The sequence below is a fragment of the Gobio gobio genome (genome assembly GCF_949357685.1).
Source record: "Gobio gobio genome assembly, chromosome: 3".
Lineage (NCBI taxonomy): Eukaryota > Metazoa > Chordata > Actinopteri > Cypriniformes > Gobionidae > Gobio > Gobio gobio.
In genome coordinates, this window is record NC_137099.1 from 24,247,300 (window position 1) to 24,264,473 (window position 17,174).

At 37.2% G+C, this 17,174-nt stretch overlaps 1 protein-coding gene across 1 annotated transcript in view; it reads right to left on the reverse strand.

Moving 5' to 3' along the window:
* Positions 1 to 7,795: 7,795 nt before the first annotated feature.
* The window catches only part of zcchc7 (zinc finger, CCHC domain containing 7), a 69,973-nt gene continuing 60,594 nt past the window's right edge, over positions 7,796 to 17,174 (reverse strand). The window contains exons 7-9 of the mRNA XM_079812033.1: positions 13,587 to 13,682; positions 9,025 to 9,142; positions 7,796 to 8,943 (exon numbers count right to left, since the gene is read on the reverse strand). Coding sequence (XP_079668159.1) covers positions 8,387 to 8,943; positions 9,025 to 9,142; positions 13,587 to 13,682 — 771 coding nt within the window. The 3' untranslated portion in view covers positions 7,796 to 8,386. The remainder of the gene's footprint in view (positions 8,944 to 9,024; positions 9,143 to 13,586; positions 13,683 to 17,174) is intronic.

Below are 17,174 nucleotides of genomic sequence, written 5' to 3' on the forward strand. Positions count from 1 at the left end.
ACTTGAAATGCATTGAGGGATGGAAAGCTCAGATTTCCGACATCAAAAAGATCTTCATTTGTGTTCTGAAGATGAATGAAAGTCTTGTGGATTTAGAACGACATGAGGGTGAGTAATTGATGACGGAATTTTCATTTTTGGGTACAATGGAAGCCAGGCCAAATCTGAGCCATTTCATGATTTGCAACTATCACCAAAAACTCTGATGTCCTTGAAAGGGACTTCGCTATCACTCAACCTCAGAAATGTGAACGGGTTACTATTGTAACTAAAATACACACTATTTTAATTCACTGTAGTTGTACAGTATACTCTATTTCTTGTTTTCTGATGTGTACTCTGTACATTGTCAAATCAGGTTACCTTTATTTATATAGCACTTTATACAATACAGACTGTTGTTGATTCAGTTCCATTTTAAAGATCATCAATTATTAAATTAGTTCATTTCATCTATAAAGCAGTTCTGCAGAAACCAGTGATGTCATCGTCCAGCTCAGTTCATTTCTCATCCAATAATGTCGGTACAGTCAAATCAATAATATTGTTGAATATTAAGTGTCCCCAAATAAGCAAGCGAGACAAGGAACCCAAACATATTTGTAATTAAACATTTATAATGATAACGTTGCAATTTACTACATTTAAAATATATTAAATGTCATCTAATCTAACACACTACAAGTAAAATGAGTAGCTGACCTCGTGCTTTAGTATGTTAGTCAACAGATCAAAATAAGTATACTTTAAAGTGTGACAAAATGACAAAAGATTATTAAAACACCATTTAAAATGTACTTTAAAGTAAAACTTTTTAATCTGACAAAAGTGCACTTTTTAAAAGTGTAGCCTACTCACACTTAGTCATGAAAGTGTACTTTCTGAAGTTGCCTTTTATTGCATTAATTTTATATTATCTGCAGGTACAGAGTTTTTTAACCCTCATCCCTCCCTCGCACTTTGTAACAAATCCTTCCTAAGCCCTAAAATTATACTTTTTTTTTTGTCCAGAAAGCTTATTTCATTTTAATGTAAAAATATATTTGTTCTATTTTTAATGCAATTTTTGGGGCGTTTTTTGTTGTTGTTTATTGTTTATTTTGTTTACTTTTAAATGATTAGATTTGATAAATAAATAATAATTTAAGCACATTCTTTAAAGGATTAGTTCACCCACCCCCATCTCATCCAAGATGTTCATGTCTTTCTTTCTTCAGTCGAAAAGAAATTAAGTTTTCGGAAGAAAACATTCCAGGATTTTTCATCATATCATGGTTTTCAATTGCAACCAAAAGTTCAAGGTCCAAATCAATGCAGTTTCAAAGGGCTTTGAAGTGCTTCAAATGGTACTACGCGATCCCAGCTGAGGAATAGGGTATTATCTAGCGAAACGATCGGTCATTTAAAAAAAAATATATATATATATACTTTTTCACCTAAATTGTTCATCTTGCGCAGCTCTGCGAGGTGCTAAGAATGACATAATCACATAGGAAAGGTCACGCAAGACGTAGGCAGATGTACCGCCCCCATGTTTACAAAGCCCTCATGTGAAGACTTATACAAAGGCCCTTTAGCAAAAAAAAAAAACAGTATCGGACGATTTTGAAGTTGAAAATGTAGTGTTTTTGGTAAAGGGCGTTTGTATTAGTCTTCACACAAGCACTTTGTAAACATTGGGGCGATACTTCTGCCTACGTCTATAGCGTGACCTTTCCGGCGTGATTACGTCATCCTTAGCGCCTCGCAGACCTGCACAAGATGAACAATTTAGGTTAAAAAGTATATTCATTTTTATTTTGAAAATGACGTTTCGCTAGATAAGACCCTATTCCTCAGCTGGGATCGCGCAGTACCATTTGAAGCCCTTCAAAACTGCATTGATTTGGACCTTCAGCATTTTGGTTGCAATTGAAAACCATTATATGATGAAAAATCCTGGAATGTTTTCTTCCGAAAACTTAATTTCTTTTCGACTGAAGAAGACACGAACATCTTGGATGAGATGGGGGTGAGTAAATTATCAGGAAATTTTCATTTTGGGGTGAACTAATCCTTTAAATTCAAAATAACTCACAATTGCATGAATAACCCTTTTAATTCAGCTCAAAATATCTTACATTGGGTGTCTTTGCCGACCTCTTGTGGAAAAAAAAAAATTCATGACTCTTGCCACTAGATGGCCTTATATGGAGTATATGGAGTAAATGAGCTGTTCCGCTGGGTCCTAAAGTCTTTCTTGAGTACATTTCAGATACACATGTAGACATTATTAAAAAATAATTGGTAAAGTTTTAGCATTTTTAGTTTAGTTTTATGTGTACTGAAGCATTCCTTGCTTTCCATTCATTCCTAAGAGGGTCAAATTGAATTTGTTACTTTTTTAAATTTCAAGCACAAAAATCCTCAAATCCAGTAAAAGTTTTGTGTGTATTCGTGGTTCAAGTGTGACAAAAGTCTTAGGGTCTCAGACCACTCTGATGAACACTACATTTTTTTTAAATGACTTTCGGGTCAAAATAACCCGATTTGAAGTACAATCCAACCAAGCACACTTCTTTTGAAAATGGAAAATGCGGATTTGTTGGGTTTGATGTTCCCTATATGCCATTTTGAGGTCATAACACTTATCTCAGGACAAAGTTTGGTTGTAATGGAATATAATCTGATATTGATTTACAGTTAGAGTTTGAGTTCATCACAGAAGTTTGAGGTTTGTACAAAAGGAAGAGCAGAAAAGATTGGATTAAATACTCAGATGAAATACCACTAAAATAGTGAAAAACAATCTGATTTAACACCTAGCTTTGTATGGACTTTTTATAACCCTCAAAAGAAAGACTACTGGGTTAAAATCTCCTCTTACTGGCAGTGAACTTTACTTTTATATTAGATCTACTTAGACTGAGTGACCACCACTGATGTTGTTTTTTGTTGTGTTCTGCAAAAAGAGCGCTCTATAAAAAAATATTTTTGTCTGGAAACAACAGTATGAAGCACCGGTTGAGGAGGAAGGAGGTATAGAGGGGCTTTACTCTGATTTACAAGCATAAAACGGACACATTCCCAATCCGGATCCGCACACAGTCGACTGCACACCTGTTGCAGTGCAGTGATTTAGATGACATGTGTATTTGTACATGTGCGTGTATGTTACATGGTCACTAGTCACATTTACTTATCCTTCAGGATGGTAAATAGAGAGAAGTCTATTCAGTGACTGCTTGGCGGAAATCTCGGAGTGACGTTAAATGCAGACAAGCCTCTGACAGCCTTCGTAGACCGTTTTTAAGAAACAGAAACAGATAGCTGGAAACTCGACAGAGACTCATCCAAAAGTACGGGGATTTGAAGAGGAATGTCAGTACTAAGCATACTTAATAACAGCTCTGAGCCCTGCATTCTACATGCCCGCTGTGGATTAGTACGGACAGTAAATAACATAATAACAGTGGATGTCTCCCAAGTGTACTAAATCAAACAACCTCAAATCTTTTTGCTAGAGTACTAAAGGTGGAACGACTTTGTTGAGTGGATGGAAATGCAAACAATCTCTTGTCAATAGAGATCACAGCCTGTGTTATGACATTAGCAGGGGATTTTAACACTGTATTTCCATGACTTTTTAGATGTTTAAACAAATGATACTAGAGTACAAATTAGTGTGCAAATATCTTCAATAAGTCCCTCAACAGACAGACAAGACTGATGTTATCGCACTGACTCGAGGGCAAGTTTACTCTACACAAGCACTCGCAAATAGCAATGTGTAGCCGATGAAATACTTTAGAGAGGAGCATAACAAGAAAAAACAATGCATCTCCCTGTAAAACTTTCCAGGCCTGGAAATCAGAATTGTAACGTTATTTTCGGGTTTTCCATGGCAGTGGGAACCCTGTAAGACAGTCTCTCTCCCGCCATACAAATATTCATACTTCCCTAATATGCAAAAAGCAGTATGTCAGATGAGGATGTTGAAATATGCAGTCTTCATTATACTGGAGGCAAAAATATGGGTAACCTACAACTTCTGAGATTGCAGCCACAGGAGAAAAAGGGCAAATAACTGTGAGTTGAGCTTCTCTTGGTGCTATAGGTCCCAAAAAAGTTGTTTCTAGTGGTTAAATAACACCAGAGTAAGTTATTGTCACTGTTAATAGCACATCATAGGTCAAAGACCTTGTGCTGACACAAGCTGATAAAAACAAATCCCAAAAATGCTGTGCAGAACACACACAACTTGACTAAACGTCTTATCACTTGGGTCATTAAAAACCAAGGCCTTCATTTTATGTGCATTTCTTTACAAGGCAGTGGAACCATAAAATGTTGACATGATAGATGTGATTTATGGCTTTAATGCAAGTGCAGTATCAGGACACTCTGTAACTAATATTACAAGTATTCCTTCCATTCCAAGAATGCTGAAAATTAATCAAGTTCAATTTATGCCACACTTATCACTTGAGGGTTGATAGCGCAACAAATACACATATAACGTTCTATAAAATGAAAGAATTTCTCATCATCCCAGCCATCAGAAAGAGGATGTGACCGTTGTATTACAATGGACATTATATTATATTTATATATATTATATATTTTTTTAAATGTCAACCATGCAGTTCTGAAAGAACACGTTTTTTTTTTTTTTTTTTTTACATTTGAAGTTGTGTCGTGAGTTGATATCTGCCTGATGTTTTGAGTGGAGTTTAAAACAATAAATATGACCAGCGTCTATTATTGGAAAATGATTAGTGATTTTAGGCCAAACTACAGGGTTGTTATTGTTAACTAAAATGAAAACTATTAAAATTAAAAATAAATTTGAGTAATAATAAAATATAAATGGTAACTCTTTACTATAAGATTTAGACTTTACAACAGCATTTAGTAATCTTTGCTAATGTTAAAGCTGCAGTCCATAAATTTTGCCTCTTTGTCGCCATCTCAGAGTGAAACCTGCAATTGCAGTTATTTGCGGAATTATCATCTTTACGTGGGTTGTGCATCGTCACGGCTCCTCAGCGCGGATGAATCTAATGTTTTGAGGAGTAGGCCTATGTGTGGCTGTCAGTCACCGCACCAGTGTGGATACTGTACTTTGAGAATGCCCAAAATAAGAAATTTCCCCGCAAAATGTCATCTGAACAAGTAAGTAACATGTCTGCCACTTTTGTTCTGACCAACTGAGAAAAAAAGCATTACAATAAATAATGCTACCAACGGTGCTTGAATCTAACAATTGTTTAGCTCATATCACATTAAACAGTGCAAATTATTATTATTGTTATGCTTTGTTCTCAAATTGTTAATGTTAACAACAACAGCATTGTGTGACTTCATGTATTTAGTGTGTAATAGCGTTACCTGTAGATTTAAATTTCCGTACAGTCTAATCTTTTGCTTTTGACGATGGGTGAATCTCCAGTTGTCACTAATGATTTTAGTTTGGATCTTTCTGGATTACAATCCGCCATCAAAATGATGTGTTTAATTATTCCAGCTGCTGATAGAAAAGGCTATAAATGATCCACCACCTGCAGCATCCTCACATGCGATATAGCCTAGCCAGACTCCTATGTATATAGACATGACGTAATGACGTTAAGACAAATAGTTTTTAACACTGGCTGGTTACGTACTTGCTCAAAATGTTTGATTTTGGATCATTTTTAACCCAAAAAAGTTACAGACTGCAGCTTTAATATTAGTTCATATGTTAATTAGTTAATAAATAAATAAATTGAAGTACTAAGATTACTAAAACTAAAGATATATTAAAATATAAAAAAAACTAAAATGCTAAATTAATTCAAAGCTAATTCAAAATATTAATAAATGCAATAATAGTATTCAATTAATACTAAAATAACACTACTCCAGAAATGTTCGAACATCTCAATTACATTTTCAGTTCAAACCAAAACGACATGCTTTTTTTTACATTTTATATATCATAATCCATCTCTGCCATGGTTTCCATAAACTTGGCCATGCTCAGCGCTGAGTGACATTTTCTGGCAAGCAATCAGCACATATGCAGGGGCCATAAAAAAAGTACTGTAAAAAAACTATGAACATCTATTTTAACCACAAACTTTTCCCATTTTTCATTATATTTTGACTTTCATGGGTTTAGAGCTATATTTATAGATATATTTATATGTTTGTTTAGCCTGTGTGCATTATATATATAGCTTTTATAAAGCCCCAGTTGGGCTGCACTGAGAACTGGACTAATGAAAAAGACATACAGCTGAAATGGACCACAGTGGTGGAGGAAAGATTCAGATCTGCAGGCAAATCTAGTTCAAGAGGAAACTAGAAAGCTTACAATCATGACCTAAAAAAAAAACTGTCCTTGAGATGAAAATGATCTTGAGGATGGTTAAATAATTACACTTAAGTGGATGACTGTGATTGTTTTGTCGAGTCCAAGTGCTGTGACACATTACTGGGAATGTGTTGTGGCCAACTATGCCAGTAAAAAGCATGATTAATCATTTCTAAGGAATTAGTCAGTGTAAATCAGTGTGAGTGATCTTGTGTGACTCACAACCAAATTCAGTTTCAATAGTGACTGTATGTTTCTTCACTCACATCGTACTGTATCTCTCTTACACATCTTAGCCAAGCCCTGGGGGACCCTTGAGTTTACATACTGTCTGCAAATCTTTAGAAAAAAAAAGGGGGTTTTCTTTCTGCATGTGGGCTGGATTGCCGTGTTTGGTGTTGGATTTATATTTGGCTTAAGTAATCATCTCTCCTGTTTTACTGTTGCAAAACTTTTCAGGCAATAAAAGCTTGATGGCACACACTTTCACATAAACGTCCACACACACACCGAGACGGTCCTGCGTGGCAGAAAAAAAAACATTTGACAGAACAATTGAACAAATCCGTACTCTTCTGGAGCTCAAATATTGTTCTTAACAAAACACAACCCATGAATGTTAAAGGAGGAATTATATAGAACAAGAAGGAATGCGGGATCTTAAAAAGTGAAAAACAGGGAAAGGGAAAGAAATGGCAATGGTTTAACCACTTAACCAGCTGTTTTCTGTCTGTCATTACTGACAGCCCTAAACAACACCTGGAGCTCAAGAAGATAATCACGGGAAAGAGGAGAAAGGCGGGGCGCATATTTTTGACTGAAAGTGAGATTTTAGTTGAACAGACAGATTCAAATGATATTGAAGGTAATCACAGCAGCGCTGATACTCAGATGAACAGCATGATTGCAAGTTCAATAAACAAGAAGCTCATATTGAGGAACTTAACATTGTAGGCAAAACAATGTTTTGGTCCGCCAACGAAAACTGAATGAAGCAAAATGGCAAATCTGACGCAAAAGCAGAATCCACAATTGAGAATATCCGAGTTGCATTCCTGAATGAATCAGCGTTGTTGAACGAATCGGTGGAGTGAATGATTAAATGAGTCACTTGTCGCCACCAACTGGCGTATCGATGTCTGGAAAGTCAAAACAGACAAGTACAGAACAAGCATATTTTATTTTATAAAAATAAATATTGCAGAAATAATGGCTGCTTTTAAACTGGATTTCAAAACACTCCCACATCTGCCGTTGATTAGTCAAACAGATCGTCCCGCCCCCAAACTCATATCATTGGTTAAGCTGGTGGGACGCTAAAATAAACAGAGGAATGTTTTGTTGGTCCCACGTTTTGTCGGTTTATACTTTGTACAAAATCAACCTATCAGTGTTTTAGTTTCCTTTGCATATTTTGCTGGGATATCTTAATTACAATTTCCTTTTTTTTTTTTTATTGACTTTTATTTAAAAAAAGATGTTCTCAAACAGAATATTGAAACAAACAGACTTTAATTTACTCATGATGTTACAGAACTCAGCATGTACATAAAATAAAGAACTCATCATGTACAAGCAGGACACCTGTCACTAAAAAAAACCTTTTTGCTAAACCTACCAAAACTAAGCACTGTTTAATGTCGGCTTAGTACATGAGAAACATTGTAGCCAATGCAATGCAGCCAAGCAATTAATAGTTATTTTACAATTCTGTGAAAGTGAAACGCACCAAACACTGACAGTGGATTTACAATTTCAATATGCATTTGTTTTCCTAATTTATGTATCCTAATTGAATCCACTAAAACCAGATGTGATCCATTTTACGTTCACAATATTCAACAACACTTTAATTGTATTTGGGCAAAAGGTCTGATTTGAAATGATTTGTTTTCCAAGAACAATCCTAAAAAAGCCTTAATTCTGCACATGAAAATGTGGATGGAAGAAGACGGACCAAAACCAACCAAACCAACCAACCTGAAAAAGCCAGTATTTGTGAGGGAATCATATGAAGAACTCCTATTCACATACTTTGGCTTTTTTTTTTTAACTTCTTTTACCTTTTCTTTGTTTAATCTGAAAAAGGTTTTCATCAGATGGATACATGGAAGAATCTTTTGCTGCTTTTTTCTGTCTCTTTTTCAATTTCCTCTCCTTCTTTTTTGTTATTTTCTTTTTATTGTTCTTTTCCATTCCAAAGGTCTTACTCAGCTTCATATTGGCTTTCCCTGTCACGTGAGGGCCCTTTCTGCCACCTCTAGGAAAGTCTGCATCTTCATCTAAAACTACAACTGTAGATTTGTTCTTTTTCTTCTTTTTGGCTTTCTTCTGGCTCTGCTGTTGTGGTATAAACATGCTCTGAGGGGTGCCTTTGCTGTGGTTCCCTGGTGTTTGTGAGTTTTGCTTGACACTCAAGTGTGCTTTCTGTTGATACGCTTGTGGATGATGTTTGGGTGTGTGTGCGATGCGTCTCTTCGGCGTGTGCTGGTTGTGTGGGTACGGAGACTGTTTATAGTGGCTGGTTTTTTGTTTCTTCCTCGGCGGTTGAGGGGTAGATGTAACACCGCCTCCATCAGGTGAAATCAATCCGGCATCCTCAAGTTCTGTAAGAGACACACATGGCACTCAATCTTTAGGTTGATCAGTGTCTATCAATTCAACTTATCAGAAAGATTCCAACAAACCTCTGGCCTTCTTTTTTATTCTGTACTCCCGGCAATTGATGTCCCTTGTCATGTCATAATAGGAAATAAATGGCAGCGAGGGATACGTCCCGTTATACAGTCTCCTCTGAGAGCATTCCTGCAGAAAACACACATTTTAACATCACATATTATTCATTAAAGGATTAGTTCACTTCAAAATGAAAATTTCCTGATATTTTAATCACCCCCATCTCATCCAAGATTCATGTCTTTCTTTCTTCAGTCAAAAAGAAATTTAGTTTTTTGATGAAAACATTCCAGGATTTTTCTTCACATAATGAACTTCAATGGCAACCAATGGGTTGAAGGTCCAAATCAATGCAGTTTCAAAGGGCTCTGCACGATCCCATCCAATTTTTTCCGCGATTTTTGTGGTTTAAAAGTGAATACATTTGTTTTTTTGTTGAAAATGACCGATCTCCGATTTCCCTAGATAAGACCCTATTCCTCGGCTGGGATCGTGCAGAGCCCTCTGAAGCTGCATAGATTTGGACCTTCAACCTGTTGGTTGCCATTGAAGTCCATTGTGTGGAGAAAATTTCTAGAATGTCAAAAAAAACATTTTCTTTTCAACTGAAGAAAGGAAGACATGAACATCTTGAATGAGATGGGGGTGAGTAAATTATCAGAATTTTCTTTTTGAGGTGAACTAATCATTGAACCTTTTTTCTATTTGAATATATTTTAAAATTTGATTTATTCCTGGAATGGCAAAGATACATTTTCAGCAGACGTTACTCCAGTCTTCACTCTTCAGTGTCACATAATCCTTCAGAAATCATTCTAATATACTGATTTGATGCTCATTAAATATTTTTTTATCAATATTAAAAATTGTTATGCTGCTTAATATTTTTGTGGAACCTAATAAATTTTTTTTCAGGGTCCTTTCCATTATAAATGTTCAAAAGAACGGCAATGATTTGAAATTATTTTTTGTAACAATGTATAATTATTTACTGTCACTTCACTATCAATTTAAAGGGTTAGCTCAAAATGAAAATTGTGTCATTAATTACTCACCCTCATGTCGTTCCCACAACACGCAAGACCTTCGTTCATCTTCGGAACACGAATGAAGATATTTTTGATGGAATGAATATTTAGATATTTAGAATAATATTGTGTGAAGAAATTGTTGAATAATTATGTTTGTTTGTTTTTTGCGCACAACAAGTATTCTCGTCGCTTCATAAAAATAAGGCTGAACCACTGGAGTCACATGGACTATTTTAACAATGTTTTACTACCTTTCTGGATCTTTAAAGTGTTAATTAAATTGATGTCTATGGAGAGGTCACAGAGCTCTCGGATTTCATCAAAAATATCTTAATTTGTGTTCTGAAGATGAACGAAGGACCTACGGGTTTGGAACGACATGAGGGTGAGTAATTAATGACAGGATTTAAATTTTTGGGTGAACTAACCCTTTAATGCACTCTCTTATCTTAATATCTTTCTTTCCAAAAAACCTCACTGACCCCAAACATTTGAACGGTAGTGAATACAGTGTGTGCATAATTATGCAAGTCGATATTCTGATCATATTTTTTCCAAGCACATTTTACTAATTCCAAACCACATCAATATTAAAGGGTTAGTTCACCCAAAAATGAAAATTCTGTCATTAATTACTTACGCTCATGTCGTTCGACACCCGTAAGACCTCCGTTCATCTTCGGAACAACAAATGAAGATATTTCAGTTGAAATCCGATGGCTCAGAAAGGCCTCCATTGGCACAATGGCACTTTACACTCTCAAGACCCATAAAAGGTACTAAAGACGTTGTTACAAAGTCCATCTCACTACAGTGGTTCTACAATAATTTGATGAAGCGACGAGAATAGTTTTTGTGCGCAAAAAAACCTAAATAACGACTTATATAGTGATTACCGATTTGAAAACAATGCATCATGAAGCTTCGAAGCGTTATGAATCAGCGCGTCGAATCATGATTCGGATTGCGTGTCAAACCGCCAAACTGCTGAAATCACGTGACTTTGGCGATCCAAACCGCTGAATCGACTCACTGATTCATAACGCTTCGAAGCTTCATGATGCATTGTTTTGAAATCGGTCATCAATAAGTCGTTATTTAGGTTTTTTTTGCACACAAAAACTATTCTCGTCGCTTTATAAAGTTATTGTAGAACCACTGTAGTGAGATGGACTTTGTAACAACATCTTTAGTACCTTTTATGGGTCTTGAGAGTGTAATGTGCCATTGTGCCAATGGAGGCCTTTCTGAGCCATCGGATCTTAACTAAAATATCTTCATTTGTGTTCCGAAGATGAACGGAGGTCTGACGGGTGTCGAACGACATGAGTCCAAGTTGTTCCAAACCTGTATGAATTTCTGCTGAACACAAAAGAAGATATTCGGAAGAATGTTTGTAACCAAGCAGATCTCGGCAGCCATTGACTACCATAGTATTTTTTCCCTCACTATGGTTGTCAATGGCTGCCGAGATCTGCTTGGTTACAAACATTCATCCAAATATCTTCCTTTGTGTTCAGCAGAACAAAAAAATGTATACAGGTTTGTGACAACTTGAGTGCAACTAAATGATGACAGAATTTTCATTTTTGGGTGAACTGTCCCTTTAATTCTTCACCTCAATTCTTAGGGTGTATCATAGACTGTAAAAAAATATGGACGTGGTGTCTGTGACGTCCCCATAGGATTCTGATAAGCAGTTTTGAAGCGTAAAGTAGGGTCGAGCTGGCCGTTGCCATCTTGGCAGCGCGTCATTACATGTCACTCCCGTATAACAGAAAATGGGCGAAAAGGCAGGATGTGGGCAGAGCTGAAGTGACGCGATGACTGACGGCAGATAAATGGCTATCCACCTGTCACTCAAAGTGGCCACGCCCTTAATTATGCAGAACTTTAATGCTTTATATAATGTAAACGAATGAGTTATAAAAAAAATCACCCCCTCACAGTTGTCATGAAGGGAAAAATTAGCCGTATAGACCGAAACCACAATTTGTACCAGGCTGTAAACATGTTTTATTCTGCTGTAAAGTTGGGCATTTTAACATGGGGCTCAATGAGATTCTGCTCCCTTCTGGAGCCTGTCCCTAGTGGCCAGTCTTACCACTGGACCAAACGAACCGAACTACAAGTGTGAACACACCCTTAGTCTCTAGTGCCAACATTTTCCAGAACTGCAAACTACATGGAGTCTCCAGAAGGACAAGGTGTCAGGTTTTCAGAGATTTTGCTACGGCAAGGAATCCTGAAACATGACTTAATAAGAATCACAAGCTGAAATGGCATGTATGAAATCATTTTTTTTTTTTTTTTTAGTTTTATGAACCGACAGGATGAGAGTGACTCTTGAGGGACCAGCGCCAGTTCAAGTCAGACAACAGTGGAGGTGAAGAGAGAGTCATGGTGTGAGAGCTGCTACTAACAATGAGCAAGACGGACCCTGTCAGGGTAGGAGATGGACATAAAATGAACTCCCAAAACTTACTGCCAAATTCTGGAAGATTCTTCAAACAGTGGTATGAGAGGAAGTGGTGCTGGTCCCTCAAGAGTCGCTCTCAAACCTGTCTGTCTATAAAGCCTTTAACAAAAAATCTGTCCATGTATTTCACAACACTTTAGCTTGTGATTCATATGAAGTGGGGATCATGCTTCAGGATTATTTACCATAGCAAAGTCTCTGAGATCCTGACAACTTGTACTTCTGGAGACTCCAAGTAGGTTACAGTTCTGGAAAATGGTGGCACAGGAGACTAAAGGTTTCCTGATGGTTCCACACATAATTCTTCACCTTAAGTCTTTTTCAGTTAACATGCGTCTTTTCTTTTCAACCTGTTTTTTTTTGCGTGACCCAATGAGCATTTCTTGTCCGATGGTTTGCACCCATTTAACAATTTCTGACTTTTCAGCGTGTTAAATATCCTTTTTGGCCCATTTTACCTGTAAAAGAAAACCTGCCTAATAATTATGCACATGTGAATATAAGAGGCGTGTTTTTTTTTTACTTTAAGCCCTTGTTAACAATTATATATCACTTATAAATGATTATATACAAATCGAATAGTAGTTATTAAGATTGACGTGGTTTGGAATTGGTAAAATGTGCTTGGGAAAAAAATATGATCAGAATATTGACTTGCATAATAACAACTATGGACACACTGTATACTTTAGTTGTAAAATTTTAGCAGTGCATTAGCATGTTGTGTATGAAGACAAAATAATGCCAAAAAGATTTGTACACACAGAGGAAGATTTATGAAAAATGAGATCGAAGAATTAAAAAAAGAAATCAGTACAGTATGTTTTGTAAATTGTACATTTTGAAAATGTGTCATTTGGTTTCAGTATGACAAAGAGAGCAGTTTGAAGTGATGAGGGGCCGGCACAGGTATCAAGCAGGGGTTTTAATTTTGATTGTGTGTGGAAATGTGGTATAAGTTTTGCTGAGTGGTTGTTGTGGTTGTTATCCATTGCAGAAAGCAAAAGTGACATCACAACCAGCATACCCATGTGATGCCCATGGATGAGGACGATCCACTTACATGCCCAAAGTGTCCTTTCTTAGCGCAGTTATAGCAGTAAGCAGGTTTCCTGCAGGCCTCTGGATCACTGGACTTGAGGAGAGGTCCCAAAGTGGTCTACAGAGAAACAAACAGATATGGAGTTAGGAGCAAAAGGAGAATGATTACCAACATTGCCAAAATCTTTCAAAGAGAGTTTGACTGCCTCGATATGCAAAGTGTACCAATGTACTCTTGTGTATTTACAGTCTGTCAAAAGAAAAACAGTGAACCAGTTCCTTCATTCACACTCAGTATTGTACCATTTCAAATAGTGGTTGTCAACCTTCTTGACTACAAGGCCGCCCATTTTCCACAACAATATTTGAAGGCCCCCATGCCCCATTTTATGTTTTCAAAGCTTATTTTAATGGGGACTCCTAGTTTCCTTAAATAAAAAAGTAACTAAAACAATTATAATTAAAATGAAAAGTTAATTTTCAGGATTCCAGAAGTTTTAGGAGCCGAATGTTCTTAATCCCATTCTTTTTAACCAATGAATTTACCTCCCAGTCATTCGTGATTTACTGGATAAGGATTTTTACAAATATTTTAACTCACAATTTCAAGCTTGGCATAACTAGAAATATCTATATTCATTATTTAAAAAAATGCCCATCACCTTCAATATTATCAATTCACGTGACTTTTACTGGTCTAGAAATCACACTTTTAATATCAGGCTTCATCGTATATCCAGTGGGAACCCTGGTTCTTCAAAGAAAACCATGTAATTTCATGATTCTTTTGTTGTTATTTTTGTTGTTTTAGGTTAATTTAATGCTTTTATTAATTATTTTAAATAATTTGAAGTCATCTTGAGGCCCACTTGAAAGTTTGCAGAGGCCTCCTAGTTGAGAACCACTGATGTAAACGAATAATTAACAGAAAAATAAACATTCTGTCATTATTTACTCATAGCCTGTGTACACTGGGACGATTATCGCACGATTATCACGCGCTTAATGGCAGCGTTTTTCGGCAAGTCTTTGTGTTCACACTCAAGCGATTCTAACTGGCAATGCGCTGAGTGAACGTGCAAATTAATAATTCGTATTTACATGCTTGCCAAAACCATTCACACACTTTTTGCTAACTGGCAAGCAGGATTAGCAGATCATCTTCTTTGTCTACTTACTTCCTCTTTGTCGTAGCAATGTGTGCTCCACAAGACTGTTTTGTGCTTGGGCGCCACCAAGTTGTGTTTTACTGTAACGTAAACAGCTCTAGGCACGTGAACAAAAGCGCCGAACTGGCGAACCAGTTTTTAACGCGCAGCGTCAAAACAACAAAACGAACCCAAGGCGTTTTTTTTTTTTTTAATTAAGCTTTTATGCCTACCGTTTTGCACGTAGGTGTGCACACTCACATTGGCGCCCTTTGTTTAGTCACGAGCCATTAACCGTTGGCGATAAACACACGTGAAAATCTTCCCAGTGTGAACAGGCCTATACTCCTGTGTTGCAAAACCATCTCTTTTTCCCCCCACAATGAACGAGTCGAACGGACAATTTTTAAAATATACATTATAGTTCACTTTTGACCCTGGTAACACTTTATGCTTTCATAGTGTGGAAAAGAGCAGCTCAGATATTCTGCAAACATCTTGTAACAGGCTACTATACTCATAATAACAAAGGTTGATATGCCCATTTGTAGCAAAAGCATCTACTGTGTGACAAGCTAACAAGCAGTCAGGTCAAGAAACCTCCAATTAGGGTGACATGAATTTGGGTGCAACCACTACCAGAACATTCTCTAAACACACACAAGAATACAACTCCGCTCATGTCAAGTGTGTGAATGCACCTCGGCCCCTCAGCTGTGCCCTTTGTGAGCGTGTGTATGTCAGCGGTGGCGACTACCTGCGTTATATTACTCTTCTTCACTCAATTCCTTTCACTCTGTTCTGTTATTATAAACCTCACTTACATTTCCCATCTCGCAAGTGAATGATGACCCCCATTCACTCTCTCTTTCTCCCATCATCCACTCTGTCTCCTCCTCCCACTCTTTCTCACAGACATTCATATAATCTGTATATTTTTCTTTTCTTAGAGGTGATATAAGGGAGTGATTACCGAGGGTATCAATAAATCCCAGTAATGCGCTGGTGATAAGGCCGCCTTTGGAGTGTGTGTATGTGTGTGTGTTTCTCCATCTGGTCCCGGGGAGCCCAAAGGCGTTTCACGCTCCATCGCCCTCCGTAAATACAGCACGATAAAGAGGGTAAGCCGACTGGTGCAAGCATGTTTGTGTGCGTGTGTGTGCGTGCCCGAAAACTACACACATATTGTCTTTTAATGTCTCCTCAAGGGGGCGTCGAGACATAAACACACTCACATACAGGCATTTTCAATAAGCCAGGACACACAAGGTCCCACTACGTCATATTTTAAACATATCTTCCTCCATTCCACACACTCTCTCTCTTTCTTTCTGTCCGTTTTCCGCTTGAGTGGTTAAAGGGTGGAGGGGTGAATGCTATTAGAACCGTTGGTCATTATCAGCTCAGCGCTGGAGACTGCTCCATCTCCATCACAAAGACTCCACCGGTTACCCCCCAGACGCCCACCCTTCTCTCTCTCCGTTGCTCACTTACTCACTCTCTCTAACCCCCCAAACTCACTGCAAGGTTTCCACTGCCCTTTATTAGTGATATTTGCTAATCAACCATCATTATTGCTCATAGAGTTTTGACCAAAACCCTTAATCTAAGTATTGTACTTCAGTGTAACTCATCCTGTAATGTGCTATGGACACGAATGACACCTCAAATCAGTTGGCTTGTTAAGGAGAGATATGCTGTTACTTTTCCAAGCAACTGCCTGGTGGATGCTAAAAAAAAGAAATAGACATTCAAGGAGGAATATGAGGCATATCTAGGAACTAAAATATCTATAAGAAACTTGGAGGTTTCTTTTGACCTGGACAAATACGCAATTACCAAGCAACCACCCAGAACAACTTGGGATGAGAATCGAAATGTATTGATTTGAATTTTGATTCCACAAAGCAATTATTAATTAAAAATTCATCATTAGCCCTTACTCCAAAAAATGCTAATGAAAAAACTTAAAAAAAAACACAACATTATTTGGTTTGGTTAGTTTTACTGTTTTAAAAAAAATGGTACCTTGAGGAGAACAACAACAAAAATGAATGTATACTACAGTTCAAGGGTCCTATCATACACCCGGCGCAATGCCACGCCAGGCGTGACAAGTGGTTTTTGCTAGTTTCAGCCCGATGCAGTTATCATTTTCACATCCAGCGCCATGTTGTTTAAATAGCAAATCCACTCACGCCCATCTGTTCGCCCGTTGGTCTGAAAATGAGGTGTGTTCAGGCACATTGTTGGCGCGTTGCTATTTTGAGGCAACTGAAAACGACTGCGCCATTGACCAACAAAAACCTGGTCTAAAGTCAATAGCGCAGTATTTTTGGTGTTATTTAAAGGGTGCGTTAGTAATATGCGCCTATAGGCAGCTGCACAACACGCATAGAGTCTGCTTATTACACACACAGGGACACACAGCAGCACACAAACATTTTTAAATATAAAAAATA